Source organism: Mchenga conophoros, linkage group LG23 (assembly GCF_057382185.1).
Source record: "Mchenga conophoros isolate Kocher_MC1m ecotype Shallow Benthic linkage group LG23, M_conophoros_male_GT1.1, whole genome shotgun sequence".
NCBI classification, from domain to species: Eukaryota; Metazoa; Chordata; class Actinopteri; order Cichliformes; family Cichlidae; genus Mchenga; species Mchenga conophoros.
In genome coordinates this window covers 35,190,949-35,213,507 of record NC_140547.1, presented here as the reverse complement: position 1 = coordinate 35,213,507, position 22,559 = coordinate 35,190,949, and the positions used below count along the sequence as shown (strand labels likewise).

The following is a 22,559-nucleotide window of genomic DNA, read 5'->3' as shown; positions in this document are numbered from 1 at the left end:
GTTTACATAATCACAAGGCGGCGATGCAGAATGAGAAGAGCGAAAGCGGATCATTAAATGAAACGGAAGAACCATAATTGGTTTGTAAAAATGCTGCAACTTCAGTGGTGTGGAATTGGTTTGGCTTTCATCCGTCAGATACACAACAAAACACTATTTTTGGATGCTCTACCAAAAATAGTGCTAACGGGCCGTTGTTATTACCGTGTTTTTTGGAAAATACGGCACACTTAAAATCAATCCTTTGATTTTTCTGAAAATCGACAGTGCCCCTTATGATCCCGTGTGCCTTATGTATGAAGTCAGCTTGTGTTTACTGACCTCGAAACGATTTTATGTCGTACACGGCGCTCGAAAATCTGTCAAATGTTTCAGTACGACTTTGCTAAGCTACGAAGCCGCACCGCTTGATGGATTGTTGGAGCATTACGGCTATCGTAGGCAGGAGCCTCGCGGAGTGATACGTACTGTGCTTCAACATAATATTACCGTATTGTGTGTGTATAACCTCTTAAATTTTGTGGATATTATACATGGTTATGCTGAGGATATGTCTGCCAATTTCCACTGGAAATGCCCTTTGGTTAAACTGTCAGCAAGGAATTTGCATTTGCACTGTTAATTTTTTATATAACTTTAATGCACTTAAAAAAGCTGCTTGTTTAAGTGAAAATACATTGATGGGTTTTGGTTTTTTTTGCACTAATAAAGTTGTGGAGTTGTAAAGTATTTTGTCTAGTGTCAATTATATCGTCAGTTTTATCGTTATTGCAAATTTTGAAATGTATATCGTGATAAATATTTTTGTTCAAATCGCCCTGCTCTAATGCCAGTACACCAATATGGTGAACCAAGTATCCAGCATTAGCATTTATAGCACTGTCAAGATTAATGTGCTAGCATGCTGCTGTTTTTTGCTAATTAGCCTAAAGTGCAAGGTAGGCTAGCTACGGACAGCCTTAAAAAAGTTGCTAACATAACAAACGTCTTTGTCTGGATAAATACTGGGAAATTATTTTTTTAACCACTGTCAGTATTAATCTATGATTATTATCAGAAGAAAATGTCATATAATATAAATCAGCATTAAGTGCATGTTCAATAAATACACATTGTTTCTCAAGTTTATGAGCAATCATGTTAAAAAAAAAACAAACGAAAAACAGTTCTCTGTTCTCTGAAAAAAAAAAAAAAAAGCCACAAACTCAAACGAAATCTCACTCTGTGACTACGTTTTGCAGCATTTGCATATACTGAAGTGTTTATGTAATAGTAGTTCTTGTGTCTTTCTGTATAAAGCTCACCATCTGGCACACAAGTCAAACAATTACTGGCAAGAAGTACTTAAAGCCCAGCCATGGGTACACTCATAGCCCTGCGAAAATCCAACATTTAAATACTGTTGTGTAAGTAAATACTTTTGTTTTGCTTTGATTCGAGCCGTATTTGACCAGTGCAGAAGCAGCAGCAACGATAGAGGACAGAGCCCCTCCCTCCCTCCACATCACATAATCCACTTAACTAAGCTAACAGTCCCTCTCCTCTATTTCTGTGTTTCTGCACCTCTCCCCCCTTTCTCTCGGTCTCTCTCACTCTCTCTTTCTCGGGGCAATGCCATGATCTTCCCTCTTTACCTGCTGTGACGTTGTAATGAAACCAGCCAGCACCAATCTGGCACTGGTAGAGGCACACATGTCCGTGTGGTGCTGCAGTTTTCAGGTTTACCGAATGGCAACAACAAGAACCCTCCCCCCCCAAAAAAAACAAAAAACAAAAAACAAAAAAGCAAAACACGATTATAACCGTCCAGTGTGATGAGCACAGCTTTCCAAAATGTTCATGTGTAACAGAACTGTTACATAACCCAAGTAGTTGTTTGTCTCTTTGCAAGCGCCTGAAACACTGTGTTACTAATGCATACAAAATGCTCGAGGTTTTGCATTTTCATGACGAGGGGGGATCATACATTTATGCAAATTGAGGCGACTGACTTTGTGTTAAATAATTGCTTTCTTTTCACTTGCTCTTCACAGTCAGTAAATATGGTTTCCAGGTTTGGTTAGAACACAGAGATGTAAAAGTGAAGGGCTTAGTCAGCACAGGATACAGATTGGGCCCACAGCATGACAAGGAAAGCTCATGGCTCTGAGCCATAAATGTATAGTGGTGGAACCAAGGCCTCTTTGGTAGTCTCTCCTCTCAATATTGCCATATGATGGTTTTTACAAATTATGCGGCATAATCAGGTAGCAATGACTTTTTGCGGTATTACCATCTTAAAAACAAGCCATTGCCAAGCACAGGATTCGGTGATTCTGTTTAAAGTATGGTAGTTATATCTTTAAAATATAACTGTATCAAAAGTTGGAACAGATCTGAGAATTGCTTTACTTATTTATCATGCAGAAATATTGTTAAAAAAGGATTAATCTTTGTGTATGTTTACCACCACATTCTTTCTAGCGTCTGTGAGGGAGCTCTGGTATGCTCATTCACAATTTCACATTTGTATCATTGGACTATACTAGTGTAGCTTTGCTGTTTCACAGTTCAAAATAATCCTTGTTGATCTCATACTGATCTGTGGTGAAGCCCTTCAGTTTATCCTCTGCCTGAAGCAAGCTGTTTTATTTCCCCTTCCTCTCCATTAAGCTAGCTTTCTCCTGATTGGTTCAAACATAAGAACAGTGGGTGCATGGGGCACCTGTGCTCACAGCCAGAGCTGTGTGCCTGAAATGACCATAGTGTCTCTCACTGGTATCAGCCATGAGCAGAAGAAACCAGTGCAAACTGAAAGCCTAGAAAAGTCTGAAGCCCAAGTTCCTTGTTTAACATCAACGCCCACCAGTATAATAGGAGTAAGGAGAACAAAGACGCCTTTTTAAAATGCAGCACATTTTATGTTTGCTTGAAGTCTGTATTCCAGATTGAAGATCAAGCAACAGTCATATAAAAGCAATGACTGCAAAAATAAGTTGCTTTAAATCAGCTCCCTAATTTTGGAACTGCTAAACAACTGTGTAAAAGGCATCTTTCACTAAGCAATTTAGATTTGTAGTTTTCAAAAGCATGACAAAGTCTTCACCTGTTAACACATAATGGAACTGAACTCTAAAGTCTTATAATTTCTGAAATTATACCTGAAATTATAGCAGGTCTGTAAACTGGAACAAAGCCACGACCCTGCCTATAAGTGGTTAGTAGTATTTTTCTCAGTTAAATCGAACACACTAAAGAACAGAACCTTAAAAAAACTATAGTAAATACTCTGTATAATCTGGGCTGTGCCATTTTACACTGAATACCAGGAGACATTTCAAAGCAGCCAAGCCTCTAATTTTAAGCCTTACCAGTCCCCAAATACATCATATAAAACAAATCACCAGTGGTCCAGTTCTTACAAAAGAGCGAACTATACATAGAAGCTAAAACTGCATTTTTCTCCAGTTTTAAACACTTTCACTTTAGCTTGATTTCTTTGGCCTCCAGAAGTTGCCATTTGATGCCGTTACAGCCATTTAGATGATCTACCACTAAAATGCTCCTCCTTTGTTCTCGGAACTGATGGTGGCACGAGGAGGAGGTGACAACAGGGTCTCAGAAATATGATGTCGGTATCTGTGACTACTTTCTCTTATTCCAGAGACGCACACAGCACTGGCAGTTAAATATGCTGTCAGTGCTATGCTGCTATATTTGCATTTAATCCTTTTTCAGTTCTTTAAATGACAGGAAAATAAATTCCTGTCATTTTTTAGGAACTTGTGACATAGAGGGCAATAAGTGTTATCAGCCAAAGTCCCATTAAAGTAGTCTACACAGCCTGATCCCAGCAGGTGGTGGAAATTAAATTTGCTGTATGAATCAGTACCATAGACGGTCCCCCTCCGTCTGCTCCATTACCGCCGTAACTTTAGCCTCCATCACTCCCAGTAAATGACGCCCTATCTCCTCCCCGCCTCCCTGGGAGTAGTATCATGCATGAGGTTTCTATCTCCTGGCGGAGTGTCAGCAGGTGGGCAGCCCAGTGAGCACCTCGTAAGACATGAATGATTCACATCCATCGTGTAGCCTGTGCAAACACGCGGCCAAGGGATCCTCATCAATCTTGCATGGAGACAATCAAAATGAATATCATATGAGGATGACTACAGCTTTGCGTTACCTGCTCTGGAACAATATTTTCTGTTTTTTTTTTAATGTGATTTTTTTTTATTTTGTACTGGGACTACAGATTATGAATTATTGGCATGTCTCACGACACTTCAATTCCCACAATGCCGTGCTTTACCACTGTTGTTTGATTATTCGCGCATGTTTTCCACAGAGATAATGACAGTGACCAGTGGAAATGATTTCCAGCGAGCCTCAATTATTCAATTAGCTCGACTGGATAATCACTCCCAATTCAGGCTGTGTGAGAATTCAGATAAGCAACATTTTGGCTGTGAAATGACCCAGATTCAGCGTAATCTGTCTTTCTTGCTCTCTCTCTCTCTCTCTACAGCACTAGCATCTGAACTTTTATAGCATCTAGGAAATATGCTGTTTGTCACATGTCACTTACAGTCACTTGCATATGCTCCAATTAGCACATCACAGAGTGCACCACAATAGAACAAAAGGAAAAAACAAACATGCTAATAAACTGAAAAAGAGAAGACGGATCATTGTTCCATCTGACACTTATCGAAAGTGTCAGACTTCCCCATTGAAAAATAAATTACTCAAGTTTTCCCCCTGACTTAACTTCCCATTTCGGTGCACGAGAGGAAAAACGTTGGCATGATATGTAATCACTGTGTACTCCATATGAACCCCCGTATGGTAAAGCAATTTGAGTCCATTTGATGTATTTTTTTCGAGCTCCCCTGGGGGACGGCCCTGAGGCACCGTACCACTGCAGTGCGGGGGAATCCCTCAGCGAGTTCCTATCCCCCTCCTCCTTCAACTGCCATAGAATGGTAAAAATAGCGCTGTCTCTAGCTCAAACACAGGGAGGTGACTGAATTGGACTTTATCCTCTAAATGACAATTTTGCCCTGCAATTTATAGGATAATTTCCTCACTGTCTAATATCATATGATGCATTGCCTCATAACAAAAAAAGAGGGGAAGGACAAAGGGAAGAACGATGGAGAACAAATAATGTACAAACATTTTTCTCCCTTATGAACAGCCATTATGACTCTGCGCCACATAATGTACCTGCGTACAGATTGGTCTAGCAAATTGTTTCTCTTAAATTGATGAACAATTCAATGGAATCTGTTACTTTAGACACTATTTGATCCATTTCTGCCCTTCCCAGCATCGTAATTTAGCTTTTTCCTTTTGTTTTACTAAACAGGGTCCTACAAGTTTGCTGTATGCTTAAATAACAGATGTGGTTAAAGAAGGCAGCACTCAAGGGCAAAACCAGTTATTATCTGCCAGAGATTAGGCATTACATGTTAGGCCTGAATAGACAGGATATAAACATTAGCTTGTTATCTCCTGGTTCAGTCTAAATAATCTATGCATAAAAAGAAAGAAAAAAGGACACATGAAGGAATGATTAAGAAACTTTCTTCTTTTTGTAGCTTAAGAAGCATCACAGTGCTGCAAATGTGCAAACTTTTACATTTTCTTGTATTTTGCATTTTGTTTGTGTGTGTAGTCACCTGGGCTATATGTAGTAGGACCTGAACCTGTTTTCCACCAGATATCAGCTCGCAGACGATCTCCAGAGCACATCCAGCAAGCTGCAGTCCACGATTTTGCACTTGGACTGTCCAACCACAAGATTCTGAAAAATTAGCTAGTAGATCATTGATGGACACCACAGAGGGCCGTCAATGACTAGAAGGGGAGACACAACACACGACAGGGCCAAGGCTACCCATCTGGCAGTATCTGAACTTTCAAAATTAGAGCACCAGCAGATCTCTAAATAATAAAATGCTACATGCACCACAACCAGGACTGGCATTATTTTTAATATATCAAAACCAAGAATTAAATAAAACTTTATTCTTTATTTTTGTAACACTTTATTTTATTAAAAACATTAATTGGAAGACAATTATGCTAGCACTCATGTATCCGTTAAAGTCTAGTATTTTCCGACCACTATATTGATCAGCCCAACCATAAATCATTAGGCTCCAGTCAAAGGGAACACCTTCTTCTTCACTGACCTCCCGCACATACTATATTTGTCCATAAAGCTTCTGATTGACTGTCACATCCCCTTCACTGAGTCCCACAATGGACTTCTACCCTTTAGAATGGCATTTTAGAAATTAGGCTTTATTCATGCCTTCATTAACAAGCTGGAAAAAAAACGAGCTATTAAAAACACAACTTTCCAAGTCATGTAATCGAATCATACAAAACTAAAGAGATAAAATTGTAAATAATTCTGGCTAACAAATAGCAAACTGTGTTAATCAATAGTGAGCTAATAAAAAACAAAGTAGACAACTGATAACTGGATGAGCTCAGACAGCATTAGCATGAGTAGGGCTGGGCTATATCGTACCGTTCACGGTAATACCGGTGTAATGTTGGGCAACGATAAGAAAATGAAATATCGCGATAGAATATGGGTAAAACGCGCAAGCGCAGTGCCTTTGTTTTCATACGCACATGGCGGCGACGCAGAATGAGAAGAGCGAAAGCGGGTCATTGAATGAAACGGATGAACCAGAATTGGTTTGTAAAAATGCTGCAACTTCAGTGGTGTGGAATTGGTTTGGCTTTCATCCGTCAGATACACAACCGTCAGATATTTTTGGTACAGCATGCTAACAGGCTGTCGTTATTACCGTGTTTTTTAGAAAATACGGCACACTTAAAATCAATCCTTTGATTTTTCTGAAAATCGACAGTGCCCCTTATGATCCCGTGTGCCTTATGTATGAAGTCAGCTTGTGTTTACTGACCTCGAAATGATTTTATGTGGTACATGGCAATCGAAAATTTGTCAAATGTTTCAGTACGACTTTGCTAAGCTACGAAGCCGCACCGCTTGATGGATTATTGGAGCATTACGGCTATCCTAGGCAGGAGCCTCGCGGAGTGATACGTGCTGTGCTTCAACATAATATTACCGCATTGTGTGTGTATAACCTCTTTTTAAGTTTTGTGGATATTATACATGGTTATGCTGAGGATATGTCTGCCAATTTCCACTGGAAATGCCCTTTGGTTAAACTGTCAGCAAGGAATTTGCATTTGCACTGTTAATTTTTTATATAACTTTAATGCACTTAAAAAAGCTGCTTGTTTAAGTGAAAATACATTGATGCAATGCAGCAGCTCTCTATTCTATCATCTCCTGTGATAACTAATGAAAATAGCAGTTTACAATAGCATTGGGCTCAGATAGTAAGCCAAACCGTGCTACTGGCAAACAACTGATCTGCTCAGCCAACCATTACTAGTGGCAAGTGAGTGGAGGTTGATAGTCCATTTTCAATCAAGTGAATTAATAAGACTCTGAAATGAAAATGAAATACTTGCTTCTTGCTAGCTGCTTGTCTTCTATTAAAAGTTTAGCATTAGCATGAGGCACTGACAGCTAGCCAAATCATGTAGCTGCCAGACAGCAACTCAGAGATATTTTCACAACTTAATCATCAACACAACTGCCACTGTTACTAGAGGCGAGTTAGCAGAGGCTTTTAATTTCTTTGGATGAAAGCAAGGTATGCTGGGTTTTACTGGAGCTAGACTGAGGGCAGGAACCTTTATAGGCTATAAAGGTCTTAACATTAAATGATGCTGTTGAATATATTGTTTTGACTAACAGAGCTTAAGACAAGTGTGACTTTTCATCAGTCTGGTTTGTAGTTTTTAATTCAATAAAAAACAAAGTGTAGTGATATCAGCAAAAACTCTATCCTGCCTGCTTTAAATCTTATATAGCCTTTGCTATGTCAATTACAGTGACCATACTTAGGCTTTTGACTGATGACCTTTGCAATAATCAACATCATAAATCCAGCTTATAGTTTACCTGCCCTTTCTCATTTGCTACAACATAATGTCTGGTTGACTGGCAAAGAGAAAGGAAATGAAGCTGGCGCCTGTCAGATTTGAATTCCCCAAGCCCGTGCATTGAAGTGTCTGTCTTAAAGGTGTATGCAAGTCTCAATGTTCTCCGGAAGGGACAGCCACCCCTGAAATCACACATAAGACCAGGAAATGCCCGCTCTGCTTATTCTAAATCTTAGTGATCATCACTTCATCCTACAGTGCGCTCTCTCCCGAGGCCAATTACATTCCATCAGGCAGGAAGCCGGATGCCGGATAAAAGACATGGGGGTATATTAAGCCACACTCGAAGCACAGAGAAAAGATACGCTGTTGCTGCATAGCTAGACCTACATAAGATAATGAGGATGACATAGTTAATGCATTGGCAACATCTGACTCCAAGATGTATTTTATGCAATAAGACATAGATGTGCTTGGCACAACAATTAGACCTTAGACCGTTTGTGTGACTTAATTAATGTTAAGCAAACAGGAACTCCACAATTGACAACCAGAGAAACCTGTGAAATGTGAAGGCACTTGTCAAGGCAAACAAATCAAAAAGGCTCGTTGTGTTGCTGTTGCTGTTTAAAAAAAAAAAAATGAAAAAAACAAACCGAGCAGGCAGCAGGAACATTTGGAGAAACAGCAATGGAGCTGGAGATCTTTTCACCTCTCCATAATGACAGGGTTTTTTTCTACTTTTCGACACCCACACGCAAGCGTGGGTGTACGGATGACTAGGTTGTTCAGCCTGTTACTGAAACTACATTCACAGTGCAGACTCTGACCATTTGTGCGTGCAGGGACCTGCACCTTCATTGAGCTGTAATTTAATTTCCTGTGATGACTTTCATAAGGTACACGTAATGGGTTTGGATATAAAGACCTTGATAGCTCTTACTGCAACAGAGATTTGCGCCTGTTGGTCCACTGTTGCAAGAGAAGGTCGTGGAAATGAAAAACACTCCCACACATGGCACTCTTATTTGGCAAATAAACTTTCTTAATAACAGTGTTTACGTTATATTTCAACCTCCAAACCTCACATTAATCTGACAGTCCTGCGTATATCTGAAAAGTAAAAAGTCCTCTCTCTGTGACAGCAAACCAAATAAATGACACATTTTCAAGTAAGTCCTTCTTAAGTGTACAACTAGTTTCCTCTGCCTTGGCACACACATAATCTGTTTTGCCTTGCTCTGATCTTGTCCTAGTATGCCTTTCTCATCAGCCGAAGGCCCTCGGCACACCGCAAACAAACCTCAGAGGTAATTAGTGCGCCTTTCTCAGACTCTGCAGCATCTGCTAGTGCAGCAGCTCGCGCCGACTGAGTGGCAGCTACTGGTAGAATCAACCTGCCCCACCAGGTGGATTTCTGGTCCAACCAGATGCCATATTCACATTTCCTGCCTCACAAGTTTGCGGGGTATTTCCCACAGCTACCCCCTCCTCTCCCCGCTTTCCGCACGTCTTTGATCTTTTGCTTTCTCCGCTCTCCTCTTTCCCTCAGCCACTCAATAAATCTTTAGCTCTTCCAGCTCTCCTCTTGCTTTTATTTCTCAGATCTCCTGATGCGCTGATTGCCCGTGTGCTGTGTCCAGTAAGATTCCCAAGGCTAAAAGCCCTGCACAGACCATCTTGGACTCTGGCAGAGGCTGATGAAATATAAAACCCACCCCACATCAAATAGAACCAGTGTTGCGATATGCATAGGAGCCAGGTGAATCACTGAGGTAAACAGCAAACTACAAACAACAAACAGCAGGTTCACTTTCCAAGTGTCCAGCATTATTAAGAGCATTTTTCACACCTATAGTTCGTTTACTCTGGTCCGAATCAGTTGATGACTTTGTAAACTTGTAGCTTTTGCCCATGTTTGTTTTAACACAGCGAAAAATCCAAGTGAACTCAAAGCGAACCAAAACAACTAAAGGATTGTGTACATTACCTGGATTGTGGGGGTCAAATCTTAAGCATTATCCTTTGAATGAAATGGCTTCACCATTATTAGAAGTTAGAGAAGCAAGCTTTCCAAGTTTAAAATATTAAATTTAGAAATCAGAAACAGAAAGAACTCAGAGAATTCACTTGTTCCACATGCTGTCACGTTACAGCCTTTTTCCAAAATTGATTAAATTCGTTTTTCACTCCAAAATTCCACACACAATACCCCATCATTCAACATTGCGATGTCGAATATCTATAGACTGGTGGTCTTTTCTTGACTTATAGTCATTGTAGAAAAATAGTTTCAAATTCAGTATAAAGTTAAAGTTCAGTAAAGTTAGTTTCTATGACATCAGTTTGAGGTACATCTTCAACGTCAAAGTCTTAGACTTTCTAGAAAGCAAAAGATTATGTTCATGAATAAAACAAAGCAAACATATTTTTTAAAAATTCCCCGATAGAAGGAGAAGAAATAGACTTCCGCAATACGCAATCTCATGCTTTAAAATTCATCACTTACTAAACTGACTTGGATGCTGACATCATGGACAGGGAGGGTTAACTGTGAGAGTCCAATGCATTAAGTTCACCATGCAAGACTAAAATTGCATTTAAATGTAGAGGTTTCTTAAAAAAGGGTTTTGTCAAAATTAAGTCAAATTAAATTAAGTCCTTCTTTGCAATAATCAGATCTGTATTCCTCATGTTCTGAAAGATGGTTTGACCCGACCTCTAATCTACATGGAAACATGTCAACTGCAATCATCCATTGTTCAACCCAGGAAAGGGTTCAACAATGTTTGCTAGGTAGTTGTTGTTTTTTTTAAAGTCACAATTTCCAATTTCTAAACTACAAGTAATTTGTGGACTGTCCCTATTATTCTACTTTGAAACTAAGTATAACCAACAATGTCAAAGAATCCAGATTTAAATGTAGGAGAAAATTATGCAATTGCCAGTATCTAATATGCATATTTTTTCCCTACTTAATTCCGTTAAGTTAAAAAAAATAATGATACTCATTGAAATGTTGTGAATTCCCAAGTATTTTTTCACAGTGCTGAAATTATTTCCCCAAACTAAATAGTTGAATAACATTAATGAGTCCGATTATCTCAAGATGTCTATCGCTACGTTCACACTGCAAGTCTTAATGCTCAATTCCAATTTTTTTGTCTGCTTGTTCACACTACAAATAAAATGTTACAGCAAACGCGCTCTAGTGTGAACCCTCAAAGCGGCCCGCGTGCGCAAAAGAAGACGTCACACACAACGCGCTCTGTTTAGACCCAGAGCAAACAATATTGTTTGACTGATGGCCCTTAATATAAAGACTTCGGACTTTACGTTTCCCAATTTTGCTTTAAGTTATTTTGTTATTTACATATGGCCTAATAATTATCCTTATTGCTGTTTAGGAGTGGAGCGGTGCTTCAAAGGATAGTTGCAGATTTCTGTCAGAATCTGCAGATTATACAGTACAAATAAAATGTTCACGTTTCTCCAACGTTGTCTTCCAAACAGTTTCACTGGATGGCCAGGAAGCATTCACGATGTCTTCTCCGGCGCTGATAATTGGCGTCTGTCTTGTGTCAGTGACGTAAAAGACAGATTTAATGCGACATGACCGTTCACACAGCAGTCGCTTTCTAAAACATCAGATATGTATCGGATTCAGTACCACATACGAAAGTGACCCAGATCGGATTTGAAAATATTGGATTTCTGCTGTTCACACTGTCATACCATGATCGGATATGGGTCGCATAGGGTCAAAACAGTCGGATTTGATGCACTTTCGCCTGCAGTTTGAACGTAGCCTATGTGTCAGTTTCCAGTCCGTTACAAGATCAATTAGTCTTCTCTTTGAACCAGATTTGCACATCCGTCACTCTGTAACATTGATGCCAGTTTTCTGTTAGCTCACACCGTTTGACATCTCCTTCACCTCAAACTATAACTTGTACCTTCCATGACTGACCTGAACCCTTTTTCACCTGATCTCTCTGCCACTATTGCTTTTTGACCTTTGGCCTAAACTTCACCCTTTTCTGAGCGGGGACCTTTAGATGCTTTAGGTTGTCCTAGTTTTCTATAACAGTGCGAAAATTTTGGATCTCTATTTGGATTTTTGACCTGCACTCAAGCTGCAAAAACAGCTTTACTCTCAATCTCTCCAAACCTTAGGCACTTGTCGTGTGTTTGCGTTGTACTGTACAACAGTCTGTTTTTGTGTTTACTTGAGAAAGAACGTCACAAGCCTGAAATCTGGCAGGAATATGTTCAAATCTGTGCTCCTTGTAGAACAAGCTGAGAAGGATCCAAGACTCATTTCAGCGTAGCAAGGAGTGCTTGTCTCAATAAACCCTCAACTTTTAAGACAAATTTTCCCAATTATGCCTGCGGGGCTGTTCCAGTGGGCTGGTGAAGGGGAATTGTTATTGAAATGAATGCAGGATAGAAAATTGTCTTTTTGTTCCACACAACACAGACAGCAACATTTATCTGGGCTGTGCTGTTTAGTGTTGATCAATGGCCTGGACAAAAGCGCTCATTATCTATTTCCCTGCAGAGCACGCGTCCCTGTGCTAAAACCACAGACGGTCCCCGCATTGGATGAATATCATTCACCAAATGTCAAACGCTGAAAGTAATAAACAGCTCCACCAGTAATGTTTTGGCTTCAACACTGGCTAACAGCCACAAACAGCCCATTTAACGAGCGCAGATGCACGGTCCCTTGGGAATGGGTGGCAATGAGACATGGAGCAAATTAATTATCAGTTTAAGTATGATCTCAGCTGTCTGACTCCCTGGCTGTTCAGCTACTCTTCCTCTGCTCTGTGGAGAATAGTTTGCTAGGTTAGCGAGCTAATGTTAGCAACTAAACTGTTAAGAAGGAAAGCTTTTAGCTTTTTCACCTTGTACCCCTGCATGACAGCATTCCTCAGAAACTAAAGGTAAGAAGTCACTCTTCAGGGTAAAATTTTATAACAGCCATTATCATCAAAAGGTGAATTTTTACTATTTTTAGAATACTCTTACAGTTCTATTAAAAAACACAGACTTAATTATTCGACACCAAATCACAGATGATAAGAAACAGCAACAATTTCATCCTAATCATATGAGTGCACATTTTAAGAGTGCTGTATATTGTACGGTAAAGATCCTTCTGCATAATGAAATACCTTGAAAAATACTGGATTTCGCACAGCGTGTTACAGACACTCATGTTTCCCTCAATTCACAACAACAATCATCTCAATGTGTTTCTTATTGTAAGGTAAAGATCCCACAATAATGGAGAGAATAACCCATCAATCACATTAGCAAAAATCCCTGCGCAAACACTTGGAGGCAGTAGTGAAGAAGAACTCCCTTTTAACAGGAAGAAACCTCCAGCAAAAAGGCATTTGGTGATGGGTAATAAAGCTTCAAGCTGCAAAAACAGCCTTACTCTCAATCTCTCCAAACCTTAGGCACTTGTCGTGTGTTTGCGTTGTACTGTACAACAGTCTACAAAAAAAAAGCTTTTTTTTTGTAATTCTAGCTAATCTTACATCTAAATACAGGTTCATAAAGTCAATTTCCTCCCAACTTAAATGCAGCTTTCGTTTACTAGCTGTTTTGTACATAAATAACAACATTTGTTTCATAGTCATAATTTAGCAAACACAGATATTAGTCTTAATGTTACAAAAAAATCATAAGACAAAAACAAGGAAACATCAGCAGTCACACAGTGTAGATGTCTGTCATTTTATTGTGAAAATCAATGACAAGACCAAAATGTTTTCACATGTGTAGGAACAAATTTGATAGATTTTAGGGTGGTTTTTTGCACATTATGTCTGTGCATGATTCCTGATTTTTAAACTGCTGTCTCCCAACTAATCCAAGTCTTTTGCATCACTGTTTTTTTTTAATTTGGGGTTTTAGAGAATAGCCTTTTTGTATATTTTATATTTTTGTGTAAGCTATCATAGCAAGTAGTTACGATTGGTACAATTTCATGGTCTCAGTTAAAACCTAATAGTGAAAACTAGGTTTGCAACTTTTATAACCCTAGTTATTTTATAATATGTATTGGTTAATCTGTTATTTTTTAATTGTTCTAGCCCTATCCCCTAACCCTGTTTATTAAGAGTTCCTCATTGAGATTAAACGGTGCCCCTGTCGTGAGAGCAGCTAGTCAGGGTTTAAAAAGTCAGGACTGGATTAAGCAAGTAATTAAAAGTAAGTAATTTCAAACGTACTCAGAGTAAACATGAGATTAGAAAAGGTGAAAGAGAAAGGTGGTGGTATTATAAAATATTCAGTGGGAGTGGTCGTATCATGTGAAAATTTAGAAGTAAGTTTAATGTATTTGTAGCATCTCCAGGTCATGGCCTACTTAAATACATAAAAACTGAATATGAAGGTGCACATATTCATCAATATTAAGATTGCATAGTAGGCATATAGTCACAATAAGTCCATATTCTGCATGACCACACTCAGTCAGTAAACAAGCAATTATTGCTTTGGTTTTTTGTTTTGGTTTTTTTATTGGTTTTTTTATGACCTTGTAAAGTATCAGTACCAGAAGAGTCATTCTCCCTTGTTAACACCTATAGCAGCTGATACACTGTATAGTAGAAATGGTGCTATTGAAAAGCACTTTGAGTGCACTGTTAGATTAGAAAAGTGCTATATAAGTGCTATATAATACTCTCAGTGAAAACAAAATACTTCATGCATGCACTCGATGTACAGTTCATTGCTAGCTTTTGATATTTTGGGGTGTGTGTGGTTTGATGATCTTATGCAGATATTTTGAAATAATGAGATGAGAGAGCCAGCCCAACAGACCAGCCTTTGTCACTGAAGCATCAAGCACACTGTACCTACTACTTAGTAATACTTTGTTTAAACACATGCCATGTCCCTCTCTAGCCGTAGTAAGGTAGACGAAAGGCTACAATTAATGTGCGAAGAGATTCTGGTGACACTAAACTGTGTAAGCTGACAAAGCAGAATTCCAGCTAAGTTATAAATAACACAGAAGAAGACTGGCTTCACTACACCAGGCTGTGATTACTAGTCCACCTTCTCTTCCTCTCTGTTTGAAAATCTCTTAAGTGCTCCATTACTACAGGGCGTAGTTCCTCTTGTGCTGACTTTTTTCCACTACCAGTGAACTGGAATAGAACCTGTGGATCTTAGTAGCATCTGCCAAATGCAGCAGTTATATACAGGGATGGGAATCACAGTATGATACTTTTACAACAACAGTGATGTTCTATTGCTTATACAAAGCATATATAGCTCAAGACAATCATCTGCAATCTGTGTAACTGAAGAAGAAAAATCGGGAATTATCAGGTGTCAGTATGTGGGCATTTCATTATTATGCACTTTTAACATGTCAGTTCAATTAATTAGCTCCCTGATTGGCTTTTTCCTGCTGTTTGCCATTATCCCCTGTTTCTTGTTCTTCTGTGAGTTTCTTCTTCATTAATGCAAGTTCGTGACCTTGCATATCAAAAAATGACACAACCAGAAAAATATTCTTTCTTTTAAGTTGAGTTGATGCAATATGAAATGATACTGTATTGCACTGTTTCCCTCCTATCTTGATGTCATTGTGTCAGCTTTGGCCTCCATGCATTCATCCACCATCTGCTCTACTCTGAAAGTCTCTGCCTTCAAACTTTACACACACAGAACTCAATGAGTTGAACCTTGATGGCCTCTAAGAGTTGGACGCTCCACTATGACCATCTGAGTTCCATTTGAAGTCTTTTACAAACCCTAGAAACAACTTGTCACAAACCCAAACCCCATTTCAGAATGGCTATATTGGCAACAACCACTCAATGAGAATAAAACATCTCCACAATTATTCCCAAGGACATGGAGTAGTGACCTTCCTGGTAAATATGGTTGAAGCCCAAAAGTCATCTGCCTGGTCGAAACTGACATATGCTGGCAATGTCACTAGACTAGAAGTCAGACCGTCTCTTAAGAAGCAAATAATACAACTCAGATTATTTCAAAGAATGAATTAAATGAAATTATCTTTGTTCTGCTTTTTTTGACACGGTGACAACTAATATTGCCGGTACATGATTATGAACAAATTAGTGTTACTGGAGACTGTTTTAAAAAATAAGCAAATTAATACTATGAAGCTATTTACAGTTTTGTGAATTAACTCAGTAGGATAAGCACAGGATTTAGAAGCAAAAGGTCGCAGGGTTTGAGTTAATCTCAAGTTAGAATGTTTTTTTCATCCTGTTTTGTCAATTGAGAAATTGTTTACATTTCGTTTATTTTTTATTCTAATTAATAAAAAGATATAAAATAAATCTTGAACACAAATGTTCTCAAGACGGACTTCTAGGTCTCGTTGAAGATATACTTCGAACTGACTAGATGTCAAGAAAAAACCATCAGCTGATGCTTATCCAATACTGCAATGTTTGCTGGACTAGGATATTTTTCAAAATATATAAAAACCCAAACACACACTTTTCCGACTTTCCTATCGGAACACATTAACCCTGGAGTTGCTCCCTTGTTCCAACATCTGACTCCCAAGGTAACTAAAATGTGATGTATTTTACTTTGCTTTCAGGGGTTAACTGGAAGACGAATTGTTGTATTTGAACTTCTGGGATCAATAACTCAGAAAAAACCTTATTCAAACACCAACAGCACTTCCTTTCAGTCACGTTAAGCAGACAACAAGCTAGAAGGTTATTTGCATCCAGACACATCATTTTCCAACCTGGACAAATAATGCTGGTAGAAGTTGGCTATGAGTCATATGAATATGGAAGATCTTCAAGATGCAACAACAGAACAAAATTACTCGAGCATTCACACTTCTGAATAATATAGACTGTTTTAAGAACATTATTTTATAATTTTCAGCTGATGCAATGAACATTTAATAGTATTTCTGCTTAAGCCTCTTTTGTTTGACCGTGTTATTACAAATAGCTTAGTTAGCTTTACTCAAAGAGATTTGTACTCTCAGACATTTAACAAAAAAAGAGAAATTACCTCTTGTTGCATAAACTCAAGCAAAAATTAAGCATAATCCATAATCCTATGATGTATTTGTTGTACATAGCTTCTAGCAGAAATAGTTCATCTGTGAGATTCTTGCAACATCTGGAAAGAAACACCACTTTTCTTGCCTCAGTCTAGTGGCAGAAAAGTCAATTGTCAAAGTAATCACTGAGTCACTGGTATTGATCAGTACCCGCTCACACTTATACACCCTCCTCTCTCCAGATAAATAGTGACAGTTTTCTAATACTATACAGTGAAATGAAACACTTTCTTGTCCTTCTCAGTAGACTCAATCAAGATCACCATTATGTCATTATGACATCTGTGTTGATGCTGTACATGTACAGCAGTCCCTGCCTGACCTGACTCTGACTGCTGCACTTGTCTGTGTTGTTATAAAGAAAGAAAGCACATGGGCTCAGGAGCCATCAGCTCTAATAAAGATCCTAATGGTTGCACCTGCACATGCGGTGGGCTGTGAAATGCAGCTGAGGAGAGGTGTTGGTCTGGAAACACAATGTCCGCCATTCAGTTCGATGCCGGAGTCCTTAAAATCTGTCGCCGGCAGCCGGGTGACACGGTGCCACTCATTTTGCAGTACAATTTGGGTCAGCGTTGGCTGATATTTTAAGATACAATAGCCTGAAGTGACTTCCCGGCATGTGCACGTGTCAAAAAAAATGGCATCAGCCCATGAATTAGCAAATCCAATCAGAGTTTCGTGATAGCTGTCTGCTCAGAGGGGCCCTCATGGGAGGACACTGCTAACTGTGGCTTCTGTGGTTAACAAGCACAATGAGAAAGGGTTTCTTTTTGCAGATAAAAGAGGGCTTCAGTGGAAAAATGTATTTCCTTTACCGTGCCTGGATTGTACAGTATCTGGACTATTGACTGGAAACTCATGGCTGCTGCTTTAATCCATCCTCTAAGTGAGTCAGTGTCTGAGGATGAGGATTGTTGGAAACAGGAGCAGGAAGCTGTATTATGTTGGAGGGTTTTCTTTTTTCACACCCAGGCTTCTGTGTATGTGGGGTGCTGGCAGTGTGTGAGATAAAGCTGTTTTAGTGCTTACAGGAAATCCAACCCATCCATCTGACCATCGCATAATGGACTTGAAGGGGGGGGGGGCTACAGGAACTAAGGATATTTGATCAAAATGATCATGTGCAGTCCTGTGCCATTATATAGAGTGTATAAAATACTGAATGGTGAAATAAGTTTTTAAGCTCTTAGATTTATGGGTTACACTTAGTACATAGTGCAGCCTGTCTTATGATGCAGGTTCCCCAAACTTACAATGCAATTCTTTATTTACTGTTAAGGTATTTTAGACAAAAGTGCAAACACGTTGTATACTTCTTACAAGAAGTACTTGTGGTATAATTTGGTTTGTCTGTCTGTTAAAACAATCAGTTGTTACTGCATTGTTCTACCATATGAACCAAGAAGCAAAAACATGCATTGAAAATCACACCCTAAATTCAGAAAAAATACATAGAAAAAGTACACGGTTGGGTTTTTTTGTTGTTTTTTTGTTTTAACAAAAGCATTGAAATAAATACTATAGAGTAAAAGGTACAATATTTGAATCCAAAATATAGTGGACAACAAAGCAGCATAAGAGAAATACTTAAAGTACATTAAAACTGTTAAGTTTTACAGTAAAGTACTTGGTAAAATGCACTATATTACATGCAACACAGCAGTACTCTCGCTCAGCAGCTTTGTTGGGAGGCAGGAACATTTGGGGGGTACAGGTACCACCCCATGACCCCCTTCTGTATATGCCCCTGGCACTGAGGCAGAGGCAGGACTGCTGTGGATTAAGGGTTCATGAAGTGCGACTCCACTCACCATGTTGACTTCTGACACCATGTCTATGCTGGCCACGTCTATGCTCATGCCAACAGCGACAGGGGGCCCTAGAACAGAGTAATTATGTCATGATTACAGACCTCCACCTCTACGTCTGACCACAACACTGTAAATGGCGCCAAAAATAAAGCTGGGGGATAAATGCGGAGCATACCTCCAAAGTCCGGCCTCAGTCGGATGTCGTATCCTTTAAGTAGTTTATCCACCGTCTCCTTCACAAAAGACATGTTGCCCGGTTCATTGACGCTGAAATGACAGCAGAAGCAAAGAAAAGAAAACATCACCTTGACTCCCGCATCAATCAGCCCAGGCAATAACCTTGGCTTCTCAGAAAAGAAAGAAGAAGAAAATAATGAGAAGATCACTGACCTTTTTGCGCAACACACAATCGAACCGATAACCAGTGCGGACAAGACGCGAAATTGACGAAGCTTGTGCAAAGCAAACATCCCCCCTTTTCCTTTTTGTAATTGTAAACCACGAAGGCAGCAACAGCAGAGAGCTCACCCCCCTGCAATCAACAGCCGAGACGGACACTCTTCAAATCCAGAGTAAATCCATCGATTGCCCCCCCCAAAAAAGCAAGAAAGTAGACTGAGCCGCGGAAAAGTCAGCAGCTCGCTGTGGATGGAGTCAGATGTGAAATATGGGCTGACATCGCCTCCCTGTCATAAATATTGGCTCCGCTTTCCTTTTTGCCGTCTCTGACTGTGCGAGTGGCTCTTACATTCAGGAGCTGAAGCGCATATTGATGAGGAGAGAACATACAGGGGGGCGATGCTGCTGCTGCTGGTGGCGGCGCTGGTGGTGAAGGCACTCGGCTTGTTCAAATTAGAAGCGAAGCCCCAACACTTAAAACACTGTAAAAAAAATGCTGAGGTAGAATCTGCAAATTCAAGCTTTTCATCTTATATATTTGGTGAGCTGTTAAACTCTTTTTCTTTTCTTTTTTAGGGAATCATTTTAAACCAGACTTTTGTTAAAGTCCACTTATTTCTGCTAATAAACCTTGTGTCTATTTTTGGCCCTAGAATTTATCAGCAGGGGCGCATTTGCGGTTTCTTTTTTTGTTTGTTTTTTTGTTTGTTTGTTTTTTGAGGACGGTAAAGATATATAATTTTTTAAATTTAACAAATAAACATCAAGTTGCTTGAAAACTGGGGGCCAGGGGGGCAGTTGAGCAAGTTATAATTCAACTTTATGTTTACATGTTAATGTATGCATTCAGCAATAAATAAAGTGGCTGACTTGTAACCATATGGCAGTCGCACTTACTCAGAGTCATTGAGTAATGATAAAAAAAAATTATGGTTGATTCTGCTACAGAATGTGGGGATTCCATTTTGTCATGGCTGTGCCTACTTTAAATGGATCTGCCTTTTTAACAGGTTTCTTCCTGTTAGAAAGGAGTTTTTCTTCTCACTGTCCCCAAGTGCTTGCTCAAAGAGGGGTTTGTCGGGGTTTCTCTCTATTACATAGGGTCTTTACTTTACAATATAAAGGACACTGAGGTGACTTTTGTTGTGATTTGGGCTATTTGAAAGACATTGAACTGAAGTAAAAATATACATGTTGTTTAGTTAAGCTTGTTTCCACTGATTACTTATCTTCACTTCCTCGATTACCTCAGTAATCAGTGGACTTGATTTTTAGAACACTAATTAAGCCGTTGCCCCACCCCTTCTCCCACTCTCAAAAACACCCACATTACAAAGCACTAAGCCAAACTCTCTTATTAAAATTCTCATTTTTTACAGTGCACCCCACACCATCTTCATCCTTCCCTTGGGTTTCCTGTAAAAATGGCGGGACCTGAACAATATGGAGTGGGGACAGGCAGCATTTATCAAACCATTAATCGAAGCTGTTGATTTATTGGCCTGTTATCTGTTGATGGCCCTTTTGTGTCTGATTTAAAATGTGTGGACTGCACCATAAATTATTTAGAGAGTCGGGGTCAAAAATTCGTGAACAGGCTAATTAGGACCGCCTGCACACGCGGACGCGCTTGCACAAGACCCAGTGGAGGAGCCTGGATGAGGAATGCGCGTGCTGTGATAGTTCATACCTGGTGTCATAGATGGCGATCAGCTTCTTGTTTCCGTTAACAGCATTCCTGAAAGAAGAAAGTTGATGATATCATTAATTAGAAAATAACAGGAAGACACTGAAAATGAACTTCTTTCCTCCCGTTTGCAGCTTCATGTTTCCCCGAATTTAATTGTGGTTATAAGTTTATTATTCATTATTATTATTATCATCACTGGTGTCTTATGCGTGTTTGAGCCTGTCTGATGTGTTGTGTGACTGTGCTCTGCATAGCCTCGCATTCCACCCAGTATTGCCTGCAGTAACGCAGAGGTCTGAAACAGTGGGATGCCTGCAGGGCAAAATATTGAAAGCCAGTCGATTTCCCCCTGGAGCCCCCTCCAGGATAAAAAACATCTCACAACACCTCCCCTAACCCTTATCTTCCTACCACAGAGAGAGGTGGTGGTGAGTTTGGGGGGGGCTTTTTCGCCATCACTTTCATTCACACTCGTCCAAACGGTCAACACTCCGCGAGCTTGTTCGCACCAGTCGCGGTGCTGAAATCACCCTCCGAGGGTATTCTGGCTGCAGCTCCCGTCCGCAGACTGCACCGCCAGACGGATTCAAGAAAGTAGAGGGAGGTTAAGTTTACCAGCTAATTATCGTCTACGAAACATGGAACTCGGCTACCCTCTTATGGCAATCGTCAGGATGATAACTACTCTGACGTGTTTCTTGCGAGCGCTTGTTTTAGTGGCTCAGGGTTAAACAGGCCGACCGAATGCTGTTTCTCTCACAGTGATTTGCCCCCAGTCTGTGTTGTCATGCGGGTCGCAGACTCTTCACACATATGGACACACAAGTCATTTCACTTCGTTACTCATAGTTACTGTCACGAATAATGACACATTTTATAACTTGGAATGGGTGAACAGTGGAAACAGTGTCAAACATAAGGCCAGGGGGCCAGAATCGGCCAGGCAAAGACTCCAGTCCGGTCAACTGGACAGCTCAAATGTGAAGAAGTGTCTACAGGGAGTGCAGCATTATTAGGCAAGTTGTATTTTTGAGGAATAATTTTATTATTGAACAACAACCATGTTCTCAATGAACCCAAAAAACTAATTAATATAAAAGCTGAATGTTTTTGGAAGTAATTTTTAGTTTGTTTTTAGTTTTAGCTATTTTAGGGGGATATCTGTGTGCATAATTATTAGGGAACTTAACAAAAAACAAATATATACCCATTTCAATTATTTATTTTTACCAGTGAAACCAATATAACATCTCCACATTCACAAATATACATTTCTGACATTCAAAAACAAAACAAAAACAAATCAGCGACCAATATAGCCACCTTTCTTTGCAAGGACACTCAAAAGCCTGCCATCCATGGATTCTGTCAGTGTTTTGATCTGTTCACCATCAACATTGCGTGCAGCAGCAACCACAGCCTCCCAGACACTGTTCAGAGAGGTGTACTGTTTTCCCTCCTTGTAAATCTCACATTTGATGATGAACCACAGGTTCTCAATGGGGTCCAGATCAGGTGAACAAGGAGGCCATGTCATTAGTTTTTCTTCGTTTATACCCTTTCTTGCCAGCCACGCTGT

The 22,559-nt window shown here is 39.6% G+C and overlaps 1 protein-coding gene across 4 annotated transcripts in view; it reads right to left on the bottom strand.

Moving 5' to 3' along the window:
- LOC146547735 (gamma-aminobutyric acid receptor subunit beta-3-like) overlaps nucleotides 1–22,559 on the bottom strand; it is an 89,732-nt gene that overhangs the window by 34,357 nt on the left and 32,816 nt on the right. For 3 of the 4 annotated variants that reach the window (XR_014890768.1, XM_085265271.1, XM_085265272.1), the window contains exons 2-4: nucleotides 20,981–21,028; nucleotides 19,067–19,158; nucleotides 18,892–18,959 (exon numbers count right to left, since the gene is read on the bottom strand). Coding sequence is in view for 3 of the 4 variants with exons in the window: in XM_085265271.1 (XP_085121397.1) it covers nucleotides 18,892–18,959; nucleotides 19,067–19,158; nucleotides 20,981–21,028 (208 nt within the window). In the remaining variant the exon portion in view is untranslated. Of the gene's footprint in view, nucleotides 1–18,891; nucleotides 18,960–19,066; nucleotides 19,159–19,281; nucleotides 19,769–20,980; nucleotides 21,029–22,559 lie in introns of those variants that run through there. The other variant, XM_085265273.1, reaches the window with a different exon arrangement.